Genomic DNA, 21,780 nt, shown 5'->3' on the forward strand with positions numbered 1-21,780 from the left:
TTTTAGTTTTCCCTTTTCAAATAGAAACATCATTTTTTTATTTGTCGATTAAAATCCGTACATATTAAAATGACTATTAATCTGTTAGTTTTAATTTATTTTTGAAAAAGAAATATTCGATTTATAATGCTAGGTTAAAATCCAAACGTGTTAACATTTACAATCACGATAAATACAATTTTTTTGCAATCGTGATAGAAGCAATGTAGTTCTGTTATGCTACAAGTTTTGAGTTATGCCAAACATCGATCTAATTATAGTTGTGATTGTTGATCTACGTAAAGTGTCACAGTGTAATTACTCGCAAATAATATGAATACTTCCGTGATGTTATTGATCTTACTAAATACGAGTAGTAGATACCAACAAAAGTTAAGTTCCGACTATGCAATATATGGTCTATAATTTGGTTCCCCATCCCTAATTAACATTTAATACCAAATTAAATCACCCATTATTTATAAAATTTCTTACTCGCGGTTGATTTACTTCCGGCGAAAGATTGATGAGTAGCATATGAAGATCCAAAAATCACAAAAATAATCTAGACATCTAGTCTAGTGATTACATAACCATTGGAACCAGAATTGCAAATAACAAACCTTAGCGCAATACATTTGCCTTAAAAAAATTAAAAAAGTAGTAATTTCATATTCAAACATTGTGACCCTTTATACATTAATTAGCAGTACTCTCGATCTTTTGGATCTTGATGGAAAGGCCGTCCAAGTCGCCATCAAAAAATCAAAATTAGTTCTTCTAAAACAAGGCATCCTCCATTTCTTTGGTAGCTTGATCGAGGCCATTTTGATACTTCTCAACCAAATATTCATATGTTAACCCTTCAATCGGGTTAACAGAAAACGACCAGTAAACCACGCACCCATCAGCACCATTTGGAACCACCTTAATCGTCGAAAGATATGACTTAAACCCGACGTTGCAATCAACCATCTCATAGCTCATGGACATTTGGTTTGGGTCAACAGCTACTAACCGCTCCTTAGACCAACTAACTTTATCAACACCTCCATCTTCATTTGGTAACGAGGAACCGACACAATAACGTATGCAGCCGACCTCGCCATTAGTACCTTGGACCCCATAACAAGTAGACAAATTGGGAAACCATTTGTGGAAGTTAAAAAAGTCTATGAACAAAAGCCATATTTGATCTGCAGTTGCTTTTGATAGACTACTTGAAACCATACCTTCCCATTTTGCTATAGATGATGATGAATTCTCCATTTCTTTATGTCTTTTTCAAGGAGTGAATGGGGAAGGAATCTATGCGATATCTATCACTATATATAACAAAGATGACACGATGTGGTATATATATGGCACGATGTACTACTATATTATATAGTTGGATTGGATATATATATTGGAATTAATATTCGATGCTACCAAGTACCAATTAATATAGGCCGTCCCTTAATAATTTCAATGATTTAATTTTATTATTATTAGATGGAATCCTTTATTAGATTATTAATTTACTCGTGTCTTCTCTTCGGTTTTTTGAACAACTCTTGAGTTTTGAGGCTTGACATTTCATAAATTTATAAATATGTAATAATGTGTTATGGATTGTAAGGTATGAGACTTGTCTTGAATCCGCATGATTGATTATACTTACAAAACTTTTATTGAGTAAAGATTATAACTTGGATAATTAATTATTCGGCATGTATTTTTCTCCAACGGTATATGGAGTGTTTGCGAATTGTGTGACTTTTTGGATTATGTGATAACTAGTTTATTAACCCGGGCGTTGCCCCGGGAAACATAATAATACGTAAAACTTGTAACGTGTATAAAATCAGTGATACATACATAAAAATAAGTGCATATTACAAAAGCTTATCAAATATAAAAAAAACAACATAAAAAATAAAAGGTAATACAAAAGAATATAAAAAAAATAATAATACTGCATAATAGTATTCTGTAGTTATTTAGTTGTTGGCCATGAAAATATTAGCTATTTTTTAGAAAATCAGTACCAATATATATAAATATATATATATATATACTATATTATAAAACAAATTCACTTTTCAACATTCAATTCAACAATATACACATATTAATGCATAATGTACCATACATCAATGCATACAACTTTCTCTCTCCTCCATAAATCATTTTATTCCTCTAATTCTTTCAAAATCTTTTATCTCAAAAACCGTACATCGATAAATTATAAAAAATATATGGGTGTTATTAAATTTTATGCTCTTTCATTAGAGATGTCATTCGATATACTTTCGACGAATTTTTAAATCCAAGTGTGAAACCCGTACGACTAAGGCATTTGACTATGACACTCTATGACATATAACCTCCTATGACCTATCATACTCTAAGACTTAGGTATCACCTCACCGCCACAACGCGCGGATACTTGCTCTCGTATATATATATACACTACTAAATATTAGTTGAAAGTCAATATAAGTATAACTTGGATCAAATCCAATTGTCTCAATACAAACACCTTTGCAATGATTTATAAAAAAATATGATTTTTTGAAGAGAATTCATGTAGAGAAAATAATTATTTAACCGTGTAAGGCACTCTCCATCTTTTTACTATTTTCTACCCTTAAGCTGACCTATTTCTTTTTGTAAAATTAAAGCCACGTATCTATTTTTCTTTTAAGGGGCTACCACGTATCTATTTGAAACTTACAAAACCATGGGCTGGAATAGATGTTACATGCCAGCTATTTGTAATTTTTCATTTTGATCATAAAACTAAAAACTATTCCTTCATCTTCCTTTCCTTTGTCTTTCAACTCTCTTTCTGTCTGAACTTTTACTTTTATATTCTCTAAAGAAAAAATACAAAAAAGAGCACCCATATTTTAAGCTCCATCCGATCTTCACGTCACAAATAGTTGTCATCATCTTTTACCCAACGGAATTTCTCATGGGAGTCTGCACCAGTGTCGATATTTTTGCCGGAGTTTCTCACATTCTTCTTCATCTTTATTTTCTGAGAATTTTTATTTTCAGTCGTTATCGTTGATAATTATATTATTTTGATACATCTTATTTGTTGTTGGTTTGAAGACGATGACTGTGAAGTGATTAAGGTATTTCCGATGACCGTTGTTATTTCCGATGATGTCCGGCGGAGTAAGTGGTGGTGGCAGTCAACTTTTGATTCTCATTGATCTACACTCTAACCCGATGGTGGTTACTGGCGGTGGTGACCAGCGGCGTTTACGGGCGGTCGTTACCAGTGGTGTCCGATGTTGGACATAATATTTTTAATGGTTCATTAGATCCGCCGCCGCCGTTATTCGAGGCGGTGGTTGTTACCGGCGTTGGTTGTTACCGGGAAAGATCTTTTGATGTATGTGTGTATATGTTCTGGGTATAATCTAGGGGACATGTAGGCCGACCACCCCTTATGTAACCCGACCACCCCTTTTGGAGCGACTGTCGCTCCTAAAGGGGTAGTAGGATACGACAACGGGCGACAGCGTTGACAACATTTCTGTACGAGTCGAACCTACGACCTCTTTTGGAGCGACTCCCCGTGACGCTTGATTTTTTATAAGTTCTCGTTTCATATTCATTCTGTATATCTTTATAAGTTCCCTCGTTTCATATTCGTTCTTTATAATTTCAATCTCATTATACGTTTCGCTCCAAAAGAGGTCGTAGGTTCGACTCGTACAGAAATGTTTCTGTTTCCCCGTGACGCTTGATTCTTTATAAGTTCTCGTTTCATATTCATTCTGTATATCTTTATAAGTTCCCTCGTTTCATATTCGTTCTTTATAATTTCAATCTCATTATACGTTTCATATTCGTTCTTTATAATTTCAATCTCATTATTCAATCGTTTTGTTATTCGATCGTTTTCATATTGATTCATTTTGATTTATTCGTTTTCATTTATTACTGTTAAGTGTTTTTATTATTTTAGATGGATTGCTTGGAGGAAATTTTCTTAAATCCAAATGCGCCGGAAGGTGTAAATGAAGAGTTTGTGTACGAAGAGCCCGATGACGAATTTGAATCCCTAGATGTCCGTGATGAATTTGATTACGATCACGATGTTTTTTATACCAAGGAGGTATGTATATAATCCAACATTTTCATTTTTTGTGTTGTTATTTTGTGAGTAATTGTATTTTGTTATTATTCATTAGATTTGTTGCTATAAAAGTATGTAAGAAAACTAATTATTAAAACTATGGATAAAAAATTGTTTATAAAAACATATTAAAAAATGTACGTAAAAATGTAGATTAACAAAAGCTATTAAAAAATGTTAAAAGAAAAAGTGTACAAAAAAGTGTATTATAAAAAAGTGTATAAAAAGTGTATTATAAAAAAGTGTATAAGAAAGTGGATTATAAAAAAGTATATAAAATAGTGTATTAAAAAAAATGTATTATAAAAAAGTGCATAAAAAGTGTATTAATAAAAAGTGTATAAAATATTTCAGGTGTTTGACACACACATAGATTTGGTAGACTGGGCTCAAAGAACGGCAAAGGAGCTTGTTTATGTGTTAGTAACACGAAGATCAAATGTCACAAAAGGCGGAGAAGTTAAAAAGGTGGTCCTTATTTGCAACCGTGGTGGAAAAAAAGATAAGCGGTCAACCGGGGCACCCAAAGGGAGTACCAAAATTGACTGTCCATTCAAATTGGTAGGCCGTCTGACAAAGGACCATAGTTGGTGGGTTGAAGTTATAGATCACCGACATAACCATCCATCAGCTTGTAATTTGGAAGGTATTGCGTACGCAAGACGACTAACCGATGTTCAAAAAGAATTTGTGGACGAAAAGGCGTTGCTAGGTTTTGGGCCAAATAGCATAAGGGACCAATTGAAGGATGCATTTCCCGGCATCTTGACCCGTTCACAAGACATTTCTAACTACCTACGGCAACACCGGCTAAAGCACGCCCAACAACGAGGGGAAACTCGAATGCAGGTGAAATAAGAAACATACCTGCATGTGGATCATATAACTATATGTTTATTTTTAAAAAAAATACGACTTCCTTATACTTTGGTTGTTTACCCGTTGCAGATCGTGCTCCAATTACTATCTGACCATCAGTACACGTATCAGTACACGACGGATAGCAAAACCGGATGTTTGACCAATCTCTTTTTCGTACATCCTACATCACTTGACATATGGCGTGCATTTCCTTGGATCATTGAAATAGACGCCACGTATAAAACCAACGTTTACAACATGCCGCTTGTTGAGATTGTGGGTGTCACTCCAACTGGCAAGACATTCAGCATTGCGCACGCACTTATTGAAAACGAGCAACATGCGACATACACATGGGTGTTACAGTGCTTGAGGTCGACGCTCGAAGAAGGGTTCGTCGTGCGTGTGGCACTCACTGATCGGGATCTGGCCCTCATGAAAGCGGTTAAGGATGTGATGCCGGAAACGAAGCTGATACTGTGTAGAATACACATTTGGAGGAATATTGAGTTACATGCCAACCCATCGTTTGGGTCAAAAAAAGATTATGGTTCGTTTAGACACCGGTGGGATCAACTCGTAAACTCAATCACGGTTAAAGAATACGCAGAGAATGAGCAGCGGCTAAAAGTATTCTTGGCAGATAAACCAAGTATATACATCCCGTCCCCATACTGTTTTTATGATAACGCTTACGATGTAACCATGTAGCTAAATCACTTTTTATTTTCCTGCAGATCTTTATAAGTATCTACAAATACAGTGGCTTGCCTCGTACAAGGAGTTATTTGTGTCATGTTGGGTCGACCAACACCGCAACTATCGTAACTACACTACCAACAGGGTTGAGAGCGAGCATTCTTTGCTGAAGTCAGTTATGCATCAAAAGCGGCTTACGTTCCACAGAATCGTTGAATGTGTTAACTCTGTTGTCAGCGGGCAATACACCGAAATAAAGGGGTCACTGGAACATTACAGGCAGTACAATCAAAATAAACACAACTATCCCTGTTTAAAGGATTTGCTCGGTAAAGCCTCCCATGTAGCCTTGCAAATTATGGTTGACGAAATTGATCGATTGAAAAATACAGTAAAAGGGGACGTGTCAAAGTGCGGGTGTACGGTATGGGCTAGTTGTGGCTTGCCATGTCGACTTCTAACATACATGCAGGAACGTAAGTACAGTTCATTCAGATACAAATGGTCCATTTTACTTAAAAATACTTAATGTAATATTTTTATTCCTGCAGGAAGGCGTGTACAAGAATATGAGATAGATGCATTTTGGTGCAGGCTCGATATAACCCCGTCCACCTGCCTGCCTGGAAATGTGAAGAAAGACTCGGATGATGACGAGCCTGTTGAGGCCTTTTGTGGCGAGGTTACTGCTGCCTTGGAACGATAACCCATAAAACAAAGGAAAAACTTGATGTCAAAAATAAAGGACCTCATCTATCCGGGTCGGTCCAAAATCAAGGATCCAGAGGTCCAAAAGAAAACACGTGGTAGACCTGTTGGGTCAAAGAAAAAGGTATATTATTATAGTCTAGCAAATTATTAGTTGTTAAATACTATACGGGTATACATCTAACTTAATTATTCATTCATTCATTGCAGATGCCAGACTTGAACGTATCACCTCCGATGCCACCACCACCAAAGATGAAAAAGTCGAGGTCCGTGCACGTCACAACACCTAAGTTTCCGGATACCGCACCAGACTCAGGCTCATGCTACAGAGACTTTCAGGCGGCGAGACACAGTGACCATGTGCCCACGCAGTCACGTTTCGCAGAGCCTGACACCGAATTACGGGAGGACACTCGTGATTATATTGATGAGTTGATCCGATCGTCACAATTTTCAGCAGCAGGGCCGAGTAATGAGCCTACTACCGAACCCTCATTCTTAGATCAGTTGTTCGGCGCAGCCGAACCCGCGTACTATCCTGTGCCACCAACAGCACCAACAGGCGTAGTGGATCAGTTCTTCAGTGCCGATACTTATTTTCCTGCAGGTCCTAGCACTCCGATGCCAGCTGCACCATCATCGTACTTTGATTTTTTCAGTACGCCCACACAACCTTCGATGCCACCAGCACCATCACCTCCGATGCCACCAGCACCAGCACCATCACCAATATCTCCCATATCAGCTGAGCAGCAATTGGCTGCTCTACCAGTACCACCACCTAACACTAGCCCACTGCAGACGACGGGTATAAAGGGTTACCTTGATGACATACCGAATGTATTTAGACCATACGTCAAGGGGATTATTAATGTCAGGGGTGATGGCAACTGTGGATTCCGGGCACTTGCTGTTGCATTGGGGTACGATGAAAACGAAGGTTACGAGTGGATCCGACTACATATGTTGGCCGAGTATGAAAACAACAAACAATTCTACGATGAACTAACAAGATGGGGACAGGTTGAAGCGAGCTTTTTTGAGGGGTTATCAAGGTCTTATGTAGGGGTGTTTAGACCAACTGCCTACTGGATGCACATGACTATGGGGACCATGTTGTTGTCCAACAGGATGGGTATAGTAATTAACTGTTTATCTACTACCGCCAGTTGGACTTCGTTCCCATTTACCTATGGTCCTGATGAGATGCCTAGGACAGAGCCCATATCAATAGCATTAGTACAGGGTCACGGTCACTATATCATGGTGCAGTTGGAAGGTGACTACCCGATGGCCCCGGAGATCGCATATTGGGTACAGGATCGTGTAAGGCCTCCCGTGAGCAAATGGAAAGATTTGTACAGACACCGCCAGTTAGCCTACAATAGATATATAGATGCAACAAAACCTCCTCCCATCTATATGGGAACAGTGGACTCATCTGATTAGGATTGTAATAAAGTTTTTTGTTTTTTGTTATGCCCGTTTTTTTTTTCCTTTTTTTTTTATTAAGGAAAACTTGGGGTGTTACTTCATAACTTTATCATGTTTTTACCTGGTATATTACTTATAATAATATATTAATACTACAAAATTTGGGGTGTTACTGTTTTGCAAACCGGATAGTCCACCATCATTATAAACAAACAGTACACAAATAATAAAAAAGTCCATATCAAACACAAATAATAAAAATGTACATAACAAACTGTATTTATAAAAATGTCCCTACTTCGTACAAATAAAAAAAGTCTAATCATCGGAATCGTCGTCGTCCTCACCGGCATTATCATCACCCACACCTGGTCCGGATATAGAGCCTCTCCCACTAAAAAATCCACTCATATCCGACAAGCTACCAAATTCCCCTGATGGAGGTCCAAAATGCGCCGATGTCCCACCCCATAACTGACGGGGGTCGAAATAGTCATCACCAGGCTGGTTCAAGTCAACATGGTAGCCGGAAGGTTGGGATGCAGAGGGGCCAGAATAGGATGCACGCGGGCCGGAGGAGGATCCTTCCGGAGGTCCATAATGTGGTTGCGGCAACTCACCAGGGAAATCATGGGATCCGAAACCCCTGAGAATCCTCCCTAGACCGCGCTGATGTCCGGATCGCGATCCAAACGCTTCCGGGAACAACTGGGTTGGAGGTGTCGGTGCAGGATCCTGTGAATGTCTCTGCTGCGCAGCTTCCAGACGGGACTGCATATAAATAGTAAGGTAAGTTTAATAAATGGAGCAGTAATTAAAAGTAATTTAACTTAAAGTTATGTATATACCGCAACGTCCGGAGGTTGTAGTCTATGGGTTGCCGCCCAAGTCGACTCCCACGTGGGCGGTGGCCCCTCCTTCTTTTCGTTATGGTGCTTGGCCTGCAAACAAGTCAAATAATTAGCATTTAAAAAACACAAGAATTGTATACTTTTGTTAAAACCAAACGTACCAACGCCCGATCGTGGGCAAGAGAAATAGATCGCCGACCCTGAGTCCCCACCGCCTGTTTGGACCGGTTTGTCTTGTTTGTCTCGGTCCGCTTAACCCGGTCATCCCTCGTATAGAAACGCAATAGTTTTCCCCACTCTTCCGGGTCCATACCAGCTGGCGGTGCTGTCTGCAGGGTATCTGCTGCGCCTACACCCCCCCGTGCTGTAAAATGCTGAGATTTGAATTTTGACTTTCTCTGCCTATATATGCTAGCTGCATCAGCACGGAAAGCTAGTTTTGCTGCCTTCCGGGTGGGGTCGTCCTCATCAAGCTCTAAGTACTGGTCCATCGCAAAATAGCGCTACGTTGTTTACAAATACAAGTTAGCATTTTCGGGGTTATCATTGAAAAACATATTAAGTAAAAAAATATAAAAAGAAACATATTCTAACCTGTACTTCCTCCAAGATATGGTCCCTCATAGACTCGGGCACATCGTCCCATGACTCGTAGTACTGGGGGACATCTCCGATCAACGAGCCTAACAAAGATTTGTACATAGCCCCGTAGTCCCCGATCGACTGAAAGGTCTTTGATTTGTAGTCGAAGTACATGGGTAACGGGCCTCCATTTTTCTTCAAGGCAGCCTCAAGTTTTAGATTTTTGGCTGCCCCTCTTGGTGGTGGTGGTGTTTTCTTCGAGCCTACAAAACCAATAAGTAACAATAACATAAATAAGTTACTTTAAACGATAAGAATATAATTATTTCAATGCATAACTAAATTTAATGTAAAGTCAATTTTCTTACCGCTGTTTTTGCAGCCTGATATTTTCTTCCACCACGATCGGTGCGGATCCCTCCCATCGCCGTCGCCGCCGTGAGCTCCTAGCATTTTTCTTAGATCTACATAAATAATACACGTATTATAATACTTTTTATATCAACTTTTTAACAACTTCTTTTTAACTTAATTTTTTATATGACTTTTGTACTACTACTTTTTCAATATATGTTTTAATATCTTTTTATACTTATGTTTTAATACTTTTTTTACTTATCCATTTTCCTAGCATTTTTCTTATATCTACATAAATAATACACGTATTATAATACTTTTTATATCAACTTTTTTAACAACTTTTTTTTAACTTAATTTTTTATATGACTTTTGTACTACTACTTTTTCAATATATGTTTTAATATCTTTTTATACTTATGTTTTAATACCTTTTTTACTTATACATTTTCCTAGCATTTTTCTTAGATCTACATAAATAATACACGTATTATAATACTTTTTATATCAACTTTTTTAACAACTTTTTTTTAACTTAATTTTTTATATGACTTTTGTACTACTACTTTTTCAATATATGTTTTAATATCTTTTTATACTTATGTTTTAATACCTTTTTTACTTATACATTTTCCTAGCATTTTTCTTATATCTACATAAATAATACACGTATTATAATACTTTTTATATCAACTTTTTTAACAACTTTTTTTTAACTTAATTTTTTATATGACTTTTGTACTACTACTTTTTCAATATATGTTTTAATATCTTTTTATACTTATGTTTTAATACCTTTTTTACTTATACATTTTCCTAGCATTTTTCTTATATCTACATAAATAATACACGTATTATAATACTTTTTATATCAACTTTTTAAACAACTTTTTTTTAACTTAATTTTTTATATGTCTTTTGTACTACTACTTTTTCAATATATGTTTTAATATCTTTTTATACTTATGTTTTAATACCTTTTTTATTTATACATTTTTATATTTTCTAATACAAACATTTTCTAGTACAAACTTTTATAAACTTTTTTTTAAATATATTTTTTATATACTATGTAATACACTTTTTTTACATTTTATATTATTTACACTTGTTTACAAACATTTTTACATAACAAAAACAAGAACAACAACAACACAATAACAACAATACATTAAATCTATGGGCGTATACAATACGTTAAATCTATGGGCATATAAGATCGATCCTAATACATCTATGCATAACAAGAATAACATCAAACTAATACATATACTATATAGCAAATTAATAGATACGAAATAAAAAATAAAAAAAAAAAAAACTTCGACGTTCGGTTTACGAAAGGGGTAACGACGGGTCGCTCCTAAAGCCTCACTGAAAAAGTGGGTCGTTCCTAAAGCCTCACCGGAATATCTTGGCCGGAAAATATGGGGGAGAGGGGGGTTGGATCGGTTGGGGTTTACGAAAGAGGTAACGACGGGTCGCTCCTAAAGCCTCACCGGAATATCTTGGCCGGAAAATATGGGGGAGAGAGGGGTTGGATCGGTTGGAATGGAGAAGAGATAAGAGATTGGAGTATGGTGAAGACTGATGAAGAAGCAGGGGGGAACGATCGGTTTTTATTTATTCGAGGCACCCCTTTAGGAGCGACCGTCGCTCCTAAAGAGGGGGTTTGACGGGTCAACGGGTCAGCGGGTATATGCATAGGTATCCGCGAGCAATTAATGGGTCTACCCTTTAGGAGCGACTGTCGCTCCTAAAGAGGGGTGGTCGGGTTACAGAATATTCCGTGGTCGGGGTATGTGGCCTGATAATCTATTCTTTAGAAGTTGTACTTTGTGCAATAAACTAATAAAGATTGTAAAGTGTTAGTGTAAGTGAACCGGGGTTTGTAACTAAACCGGCTACAATACCAACTGAACCGGGTACTGTAGCAGTCCAAATTAGGATCGTTGTATATATAATGAGCAGAAGGGGAGACTCGGAAGAAGAAGTCGATCGGTGAGTGTGAATGTGTGATGGAAAGGTAAGAAGAAAAAGAAAGGTAAAAGAATAAAGAAGCATACATGTAAGTCATTGATTGGAGGCCTTAACTAAGTAATTCCCTCAATCAAAATTTGTTAGAATTGTTAAATGATTGGGGGACCTAAAAAAACAAGGGAAAATATCATATATGCCACTATTAAGCTCTTAAATATCACATTTAGACAATTAATTTTTGAAATATCATAAAAGCCATTATTAAGATTTAAATATATCATAATTATCTAAATAGTTAAATTTAATCAATTTAAAACATTAAAACTCCTAAAATTATTAAATTACATTTATAAATTACAATTATAACCTTTTTCATTTAACCCACAATTATTTAGCCCCATTTTACGATTTACATAACAAATAGGGAATCCCTAATTACATAACGCAGAGATCACAATTCGCGCCTCAAATTCCCGCCCTTTTTCTTCCTTAAATATCGATCAAATAGTTGGATGAATATCTATTTATTTGTCAGAAGCCCTACTCTTGATCATACTAAGCCAGTACCTATTTTCTCTGAAGATCAATTTTATTTGGTAAGTTATATATATATATATATATATATAGTTATGCTGTTGTTAAAGATGGATTCTCAAATTTGATTCATACTACAGTTGATAATATTGATACTTTAATTTTGACAAATAATTTCTTTATAGCTACTTTATTTGATGAGATTGTGTTGATATGGTTTTGGTAAAAAAACAGAGACGTCATGTATGCTGTAAGGATGGGTTGATAATTGTACAAACATTTATATGTTAGACTAGGCACATTCATGTTTTTACAGTACTAAATTTTCATGTTTGTTATTATGTCCATTATTGAGTTGAGTTTTTGCATCAACCATGACTGTCAGTCTAGCATTGGTAGATTGTTTTTGATTTTGATTTGAATTTAGAGTAATGTCATTCTTTGTATAAAGGGTAAAATGTCATAAAAAAGAACATTTTTGGCTTGGTTTGATGTGTGTAAAGACACTACAAGATTAACCGTTGTACTTTGTATTGTATTGCAGAAAGTTGTAATACCGAATAACATTGAAAATGGATAATGATGTAGATATGGCTGAATCGTATAAGCCAAGATGGGAAAATATGGCCGAATCACCGATAATTGAGTATGTTTTTATGATTTCTTTGAACATCATTTGTTTGTTTATTGCTGATTTATAACACTATTAATGTATAATTCTTATATTCAGGCAAGTACCATCTAAGTATAAGCTCAAACTAAAATATGGAGGCTATTTTAGGCCAGCCAAGAACTCATGTAGGAAAATATATTGTTTTGGCTCTCAAAAATGTATCCGTATTGACACATGCTCATACAACTTGAATCAACTACAAGATGAAATTAGCAGACTTTATATATCCAAGAGCAACCCCGTCTTCTCAACTGTTTTTGTTGACAAGAATGCCACGCGACAATCTTTTATTGATCTTGATTCCGATGACAACTTCATGGTTATGCTTAGCATGTACGAGAAAGAGAAAGAAGTAACCATTTATGTGACAACAGATAACAGCAGTAGGACAATTGAATTACAAAAGAGGTACATACACTATTTTTACGTTTAAGGACAACTATATTCAAGTCACTAACAAAGCAATTTTTTTGTACAGTGCTCAGGATAAAGTTGTTGAAACAGATGATGAGGATGAATCAGATTATTGTCCAAGCGAAGAGAGTTATCACAGCCATCTTAGTTCTGACGGTGAAGGTGCGATGTTGAATTATGAAGGCGAAACGAACTCATTTAACCAGAAATGTCCAACGATTAAAGTGAACTCTAAGTTTACAAACGCAGTTGCTTTCAAAAGAGCTTTGAACCATCATGCAATCACAAATGAGTACGATTACTTTATAGTGAAAAGTGATCCAACACGCTTCATTGCAAGATGTAGAAACATGGAGTGCGACTGGAGAATACATGCTTCTACCATGCAAGATGAAATTACTTTTGAAGTAAGTATATAACTTTTTTAAAATTTACAGCTTAAATGCTTGTTATGCTAATACAAAAAAAAACATATTATGTAGGTGAAAACAATGGTAGAAGCTCATTCTTGTACTCGAAGCAACAAAGGCGGTAATAACCGTGCCACACAAGGATGGGTTGCTGGTATAGTTTCAGACAAGTTAAAATCAGATGGGGATGTCACTCCTGCAGAACTTAGGAAATGGATTTTGAAAATTTACAATGTGGATGTACCATATTTGAAAGTCTTTAGAGGGAAGGAACAAGCTTACACTGATATATATGGTAAGTGGGAAGATTCATTCATTAAGATGGATGATTTCAAAGCGGAACTACTAAATAAGAACCCGGGAAGTGTTGTTGAGATTGACTTTGAGAAAAAAGGTGACAAGAAACACTTCAAGAGGTTTTTTATATCATTAGCAGCTTGCTCTAAAGGGTTTCTAGCTGGTTGTCGTCCTTATATTGGTCTTGATGCATGTCATCTTAAAAGGAAGTATAATGGGGTACTAGCAGCTGCCACGGGAATTGATGGTAATAATTCAATATTCCCAGTTGCCGATAGTGTGCTTGAATCAGAGAATACTGCATCGTGGACATGGTTCCTTGAGTCGCTAAAAAGAGCAATTGGGACACCAGACGGTCTTGTCATCTCATCTGACATGCAAAAAGGGTTAGAAGTAGCTATTATGCATGTTTATCCTAATGTTGAGCATAGAGAATGCATAAGGCACTTGTATAGCAACTTTAAGAAACATTTTCGTGGTGACTTCTTCTACTCTAACCTATGGGGTGCTGCATTAACATACCATGCCAATGAGCATGATAGATTTATGAAACAAATTGCTGGTTTGCGTGAAAATGCCATTACATATCTTACTCAGAACCATAATAAGATATGGAGTCAAAGCAAGTTTGGCACAATATCCAAGTGTGATTATATTACCAACAATATCTCTGAGGCATTTAATTCTTGGATAGGAAAACTGCGTTATAAGCCGGTGTTGGATCTCCTTGATTCCATTAGGGAAAAAATGATAAAACGATTTGATAAGAAAAGAAGGATTGTAAAAAAATGGAATGGCACTTTAGTTCCTAAGGCAAAAAGTTATCTCAATCAGATCTCCAAGGCAAGTATATTGATCTATAAGTATTATACTAATTTATACTCTCATCATATACATATATCTCCTCAATGTATATCTTTCTTTCTTTTTTTACTTGTAGAACTTGGGTGAATACAAAGTTTCAAGAACCAGTGATACTCAAGCCGAAGTAACATATAAAACAAAACGTTATGAGGTTAATCTTCTTGAGAGAAAATGCAGTTGTCGGGTGTGGCAAGTTAAAGGTCTCCCTTGTGTACATGCAGCAGCTTTGATTGCTTTCACAAGAGATAGTGATTGGGACAAATATGTTGATCCATATTTCTCCATTGAGAAATTTAAGGAAGCATATGCTTTAGATTTTGGTACAATATCTGGGAAAGATCAATGGGTACATATAGATACAGAGGAGAAGATATACCCGCCTATTATTAAACGCCCTCCCGGAAGACCGAAAAAAAACAGAATTGTATCACGAAACGAACCCAAAAGGAGAAGTCATAAGTGTCCGCGATGTGGTCAGTTTGGACACCGTGAAAAGACATGCAATAACGCATCATCTCAAAGTTCTGATCAATATGAAACATCTAAAGCACATAATAATAAAAGGTTACTTCATTTTATGTTTTCTCTATTTACAATAATATATATAAATCTGTGCTTATAGAATGCTATGAACTGTTACTTTATTAGGAGACGAGGAAAGAAGAGGAAAGCTCATGAAAATGGTGCAGATTAAGGGTTGATATGAAAAGGCTCGTGAATAGAGTTAGTCTTCTTTTTAGAAGTAATACACTTCGGTTCTACTCGTATTTTTTTTTTCCAGATTCACTTTGTTATCTTTGACATTTTTTGTTGGTTTACATACCAAACGTTCTGTTTTCTTTGAGATATTCCATTGGTTTAAACGCTTAAACAATGACTTTAAATAAGTTGCTGCGTAATGTATTTGATTTTGATCATCCATATTAGTGTTGTTAGATGTGGCAAGTTTGAACATGTTCTCAATACTAAGTTTGTTGAGATTTTCCATTAGCATGTCAGAAGGTCCTATATATGACATGTTCTTTTAACACTATCATTCATGTTCTTTTAACTCTGCGTTATATGTTTTTTTTAAGGCTTTGATAAGAGAGGGTTGTTTTTAAGGCTTTGATAAGAGAGGATCACTTAAAGCTTCGAGGTGGTCGTGGGGAAAGACACTAAGGATTTCACTTCCTGTGCATAGTGTAATTGGTAGTTAGATAATAAAGGGTATAATTGTAATTTGGAAATGTAATTTAATAATTTTAAGTGTTTTAATGTTTTAAATTAATTAAATTTAACTATTTGGGTAATTATGATATATTTAAATCTTAATAATGGCTTTTATGATATTTCAAAGATTAATTATCTAAATGTGATATTTAGGAACTTAGTAGTGGCATATATGATATTTTCCTAAAAAACAACCTAAAAGTAGACCTAACAATTTTTAAATGCCATCTGGAATTATTTTTTATGAGCCCATTAATTATTTTGTCAAATTACTACTATCCCCTAATCTTCTCATTAAATGGTCGAATCCTCAAATCATACAATATTGTGCCTCCATACTGAAACCCATCTACATATATATCTAGATTCTATTCTGTATGTATTCTTCAAAGCCTAATGTAAGATTTGAAACCGATAATCTCATATCATACAAAAAGTTGATTTAATAAATATTAGATTTTAATAGTTATGATTTTTGAGTGCAGTTTTTTTCATATTAGTTCATTTTTTTGTTTCTCCTTTATTTTACTTTCGTGTGGTTGCATCACATATTGGTATTGCTGTAATCATACCGTAACTATATAATGTTTTTGTATTGATTAGTCTTATCTAAATTCCAGCTCCATCCGATTTGTATTGATTTTGCTACTCAATGTTTATGAGCAAATTAATATAATATATTATCAGTATTTATTTTATTACTTATGTGATGTTCAGTTCGTAAATAAATTGGTGCAATGATATACAAAATATTATGCATTGTTCAATGTTGAATGAAATATTGTTTTGAGATTGGTAATTTTTTTTGCTAAAAAAAAATCAATAATGACATGTTATAAGAAAAAGAAAAAATTGGGAAAACGAATCTACGTATAGCAATATTAAAAATTACATAAAAGGGTAATGTTGGAATACAACATTTAAGGTTTTGACTAATTATTTAAAAATTTGACTAATTTATGAGATTAACACATGGCAAACATTTAGTGGGTAGGTTAATCATTAGGTTTATATATTAGGCCTCTGTATCACATGTGCTTATATGGTATCAGTTACCAACCTATTTCTTAAGGAGGAGAATTCCCTCAAGTTTTTTCAACTTGACTAGTCAAAGGTCAAGATTCAATGATAATTATTGAATCTTGTCCCTTGATTTTCAATCAAGGTCAAGATTATCCCAATTTGACTAGTCAAGTTGGGGAAACTTGAAGGAATCTCATTCCATTTCTTAAGCTTCAAATTGCGCGATGTGGATTGAGATTAGAAAAAAATAATTCCCAATCCGTTAGGACTTCGGACATTTTAATTCGGGTCATGGGTTTATACGTCACTTGCACATCCCTAACATAAGCCGAGCTACGTTTTCTTTAAACTTTTTTTTTTACTATGATTTATATTGTAACTACCTTATAAAACATTTAACCCTCTTATTTTCTCAAAAAAGAACTTGATATACCCAAATTATCCATCTCATTTATTTGTTAACTTAGTTATCTCCATCTAATATACATACAATACTCTTAATAAAATTATTTACACATATATTATCCACCCCTTAAATAACTACAATATCTTCTTTTATATCAATAACCACGCCACTACCGACGCCACCCTCGTTGTCTCCGCCGCCACCACCGTCGTATCGTGCGGGCATATGACTAGTACTAATGAACTAGGCCTTTGCGATTAATCTCAGCCTCCAAAAACCTTAAGCTGATATTACAGATAATGAGTCTTGATATATAACACTCTCTGTGTTTGCGGCCGTATAAAGTCGTTTTTGTCATTAAATTAACGCAAATGGCCAAGTTTTATTCGTTGAGCATTAAATAATATCTTAACATACTTCAACATCATTCGATAGACCTCAACGTAAAAGAAAATCCCAAAATAATAGCATTCTCTATCCGCCAAAGTCCCGGGGGTCAAATTGGTGTATTATCACGCCTACAAGGAGAAATCTTTTTCCTTTTCTTGGACATTAAGGGTACAACCATTCAAAGGCTACACTCCATTGGAAAGTGAAAATGTTAATTTAAGATGTAGTTCTTTTAATTCATGTACGTATTTTCTTTTTTATTTTTTGTATGAAATATATACGTACATATGTACAGATATACCCTTATAACTATTTGTTTGTAGTCAGTTTTAATACAACCCTCTACTTTAACACTTCATTCTCGAGAATTTTTAAAAGAAAAAAAGAAGGAAAGATGTGGGATAAAAGAAGAAATAATAGATACATTAAGAAAAGACATTCTCGAGTGAAAGGAAACTAAAAGGAAAAAAAAAACCTAAACCGGATGAACCCTCCACATACAACACCCTTCCACCATCTGCTGCTCCACCATCTGCCGCCGATAACCACCCCTTCCACCTTGTCCACACGTACTTGATCATAATCAATATATATAGGGGTGAGATAAAATAAGTCCAGCTAAAAAAAGTCCAAAAAAAGTCCATTGATTTTCGTAAGTTACACACCACCATCCTCATCTATTACGATATACAAGACTTTTTTGTAAAAACACTAAGACTTTTCGGCGACGGGCACACCGGAAAAATCATGTGTAAGTTACTTACACATATGTAAGTTACACTAGTGGGCCGGAAAATCATGGTGGTGGTCGGAGATGATCATGGTGGTAGTCGGAGTTAACTTACACATGTGTAAGTTATATGGACTTTTTTTAGGTAGACTCATTTTATCTTTCCCCGCTCATGAACCAATATATCTATACACACACAATCACTAGCATCCACAAAACCCTTTTCAATTTATGTTTTTTTTTCACAAACCCACCATAAACTCAGCTTCCGCAGCCGCTGCCGGCAGTTTCAGACCCATTTCACATCGAAGAAGGAGTGAGAGTGAGGAGAGATGGAAATTTTTTTGTGATTATGTGTGTGAGGTGTTTGTTGAGGAGACAATTATAGCCTCTTTCCATCCGACTCAAGCCAAAAATGGCCAGAAAGTTTTGGGATGAGAAAACTCTAACTTTTCCTTCCCTATACTTTCTTTTCTTTTGGGAGAATAACTCAAGAATGCAAAAAGATAAAATTCCTTATCTCTTGTTTCCCTTTCTTTTGAAAAAAAAAAACTTGAGAATGCAGTGTAAAAGAAAAAGTGCCCATGAATAGTTTGACCTAAAATTCCTAATTTTCTAAAATCAGATTTGGGTTATCAGAAGTCACGAATTTTTTTGTTTTGATCCCAGTTTGACCTATATACATTGTAAAAGCGGATCCAAATGAATAGTTAATAATTTGGCTAGTTTGAGGGCTCATTGGCTACTTTTTTTTCCTTTTGTAATTCTTGTTTTCATTTATTTTTATAAATTTTTTAATAAACTTATCGTTTTATGAGATTGGCTTATACCTAAGCTTAGGTATAAAATCCCCCAAACATAATAATTTAATTATTAAAAACACGAGTACACCCAATTGCTTATTTATTATACAAACACTATTAAAAGTTAGTGTGTAAGAGGTTTCACAACTGAGTTGAACAACCTTATACTTATTTTTTTTTATACTTTAAAATCAAGATGCATTAACATTTATAATTGTGATAAAAGCAATGAGCCAATGACTATTAACCTGGTTAAATTATTTTATATCTTTAGGTTAAAATCCACTAAATTATTCATCATTTTATATTTCTAGGTTAAAATCCACATGTATTAACATTTACAATCACGATAAAAGCAATGTCTATTTACGATCATGATATACGCCATGTCCATTCATGTACGTGTTAACATTAAATTTGTAGACATGTTTATAAGAGTAATAATCATATTTATCATTTCTTGTTTTTACCTTTTAATATAAGTATAAGTTCTAGATAATAGGAGGACATTTAACAATTAATCAGTTATATGTACAGTGTTTTTAGATAACAGACAATCCTACATTTCTAGTTTCCTACTCTTAAATTTAAATAATATGCATATGCCTCAAATGTAAAACTTTCAAAGACCCCACATGATAATAAATTATCGACTTCGTTGTAAGACATCCAGTATTTTATTTCTACTCTACTTTCATGTAACCAAAGTTATGTGATGATTCATATGCATAATATTTTTTTGTCTTACATATGACCAAACGTATTTTAACACATTGTAATATATATACAAAACGTAACACATAGTTTTATGATGTACGAATAAGAAACCAAGGCTTAAGAATTATCCTGATCAACAATAAAAGTAAAGAATAGACTTGTTTAAAGCATGCTCTACAAAAAATGGATACATAAAATTAACTCTCCATGGTATCTTTAAAACAATTTATGATCATCATAACCTTGATCTTTTGCTTCTTGATGTAACGCTACCGGCTATCCTAATCGCTACCAAATATTGAAAATAGTTGTTCTTCTAAAACAATGCATCCTCCATTTGTTTGGTAGCTTGATCGAGGCCATTTTGATACTTCTCAACCAAATATTCATATGTTAACCCTTCAATTGTGTTAACAAAATTCGACTAGTTAACCTCGCACCCATTAGCACCATTTGGAACCACCTTGATCGTCGAAAAATATGACTTAAACCCAACGTTGCAATCAACCATCTCATAGCTTATGGACATATGGTTCGGATCAACACCTCCATCTTCATTAATTTGATAATGAGGAACCGTCACTATAGCGTATGCAACCGACCTCGCCGTTAGTACCTTGGACCCGGTAACAAGTAAACATATTGGGGAACCATTTGTCGAAGTTAGTAAAGTCAATGAACAAAAGCCATATTTGCTTTTGTTTAATTAGACTACTTGAAAGTTGAAATCATACCTTTCCATTTTAATATAGATGATAAATTCTCCATCTCTTTACGTTTTTTTCAAGGAGTGAAATTAAAGGTGGATGAATATCTATGCTATGTCTATCACTATATATATATATATATATATATATATATATATATATATATATATATATATATATATATATATATGGGAAAGATAATTTGAGACCAACTAAAAAAAGTCCAAAAAAGGACCATTGATTTTCGTAAGTTACACACCACCATCATGATTTACTATGATATATAAGACTTTTTTGTAAAAACACTAAGACTTTCAAGCGACGGGCCCACAGAAAAATTATGTGTAAGTTAACACACACTTACACATGTGTAAGCAAGTTACACATGATTTTTCTATGGATCCATCGCCGGAAAGTCTTAGTGTTTACTTACACACTTACACATGTGTAAGTTACACATGTGTAGGTAACTTACACATGATTTTTCTATGGATCCATCGCCGGAAAGTCTTAGTGTTTTTACAAAAAAGTCTTGTATATCGTAGTAGATCATGATGGTGTACAAAAATCAATGGTCCTAGTTGGTCCTAAAATAAGAGGTGGTCTCAAATTATCTCACCCCTATATATATACACACACACATATATATATATATATATATATATAGGGTAGAGATCTAGAAAGAAGGTTCTCAAGGAGAGGAGAGAGAGAGAATGTTCGTTTTTTTATTTTTTTTAGCTTGTTTTTTTGATTTTTTTCAACTTTTTTTTAATTAATTCAATCCATAAAAAAGTTTTAAAAATAAATAAAAATAAAAACTTTCCAACCCGAGTTAGTGAGTTATACATGTAAGGGTACGGTACGGGCTTCGCCCTTAAGGATATTAATAAGGGGTAGCTAATGGGAGTGATAGGTCATAAAGGTTGATAGGTCATAAGGGTGATCAGTGATGGGATGATATATCTAACGAGGTGATCTACCTAACAGGCTTCACCCTTCGCCCTATAG

At 34.8% G+C, this 21,780-nt stretch overlaps 3 protein-coding genes across 3 annotated transcripts; 2 read left to right on the top strand and 1 right to left on the bottom strand.

Moving 5' to 3' along the window:
• Positions 1–531: 531 nt before the first annotated feature.
• LOC122583958 (lachrymatory-factor synthase-like) lies at positions 532–1,288 on the bottom strand. The gene has a single exon (XM_043756326.1). The coding sequence runs from the start codon at positions 1,246–1,248 to the stop codon at positions 760–762; it is 489 nt and encodes a 162-aa protein (XP_043612261.1). The 5' UTR covers positions 1,249–1,288; the 3' UTR covers positions 532–759.
• A 5,721-nt stretch (positions 1,289–7,009) lies between these two features.
• On the top strand, positions 7,010–7,837 carry LOC122583738. Its single transcript, XM_043756114.1, has one exon. It carries the CDS (start codon positions 7,010–7,012, stop codon positions 7,835–7,837), a length of 828 nt encoding a protein of 275 aa, XP_043612049.1.
• Positions 7,838–12,698: 4,861 nt separating this feature from the next.
• LOC122583739 lies at positions 12,699–15,478 on the top strand. Its single transcript, XM_043756115.1, has 6 exons — positions 12,699–12,772; positions 12,857–13,207; positions 13,278–13,620; positions 13,696–14,763; positions 14,861–15,348; positions 15,433–15,478. The coding sequence occupies exons 1-6, from the start codon at positions 12,699–12,701 to the stop codon at positions 15,476–15,478; spliced, it is 2,370 nt and encodes a 789-aa protein (XP_043612050.1).
• Positions 15,479–21,780: the final 6,302 nt, after the last annotated feature.

Source organism: Erigeron canadensis, chromosome 9 (genome assembly GCF_010389155.1).
Source record: "Erigeron canadensis isolate Cc75 chromosome 9, C_canadensis_v1, whole genome shotgun sequence".
In the NCBI taxonomy this organism is placed as follows: domain Eukaryota; kingdom Viridiplantae; phylum Streptophyta; class Magnoliopsida; order Asterales; family Asteraceae; genus Erigeron; species Erigeron canadensis.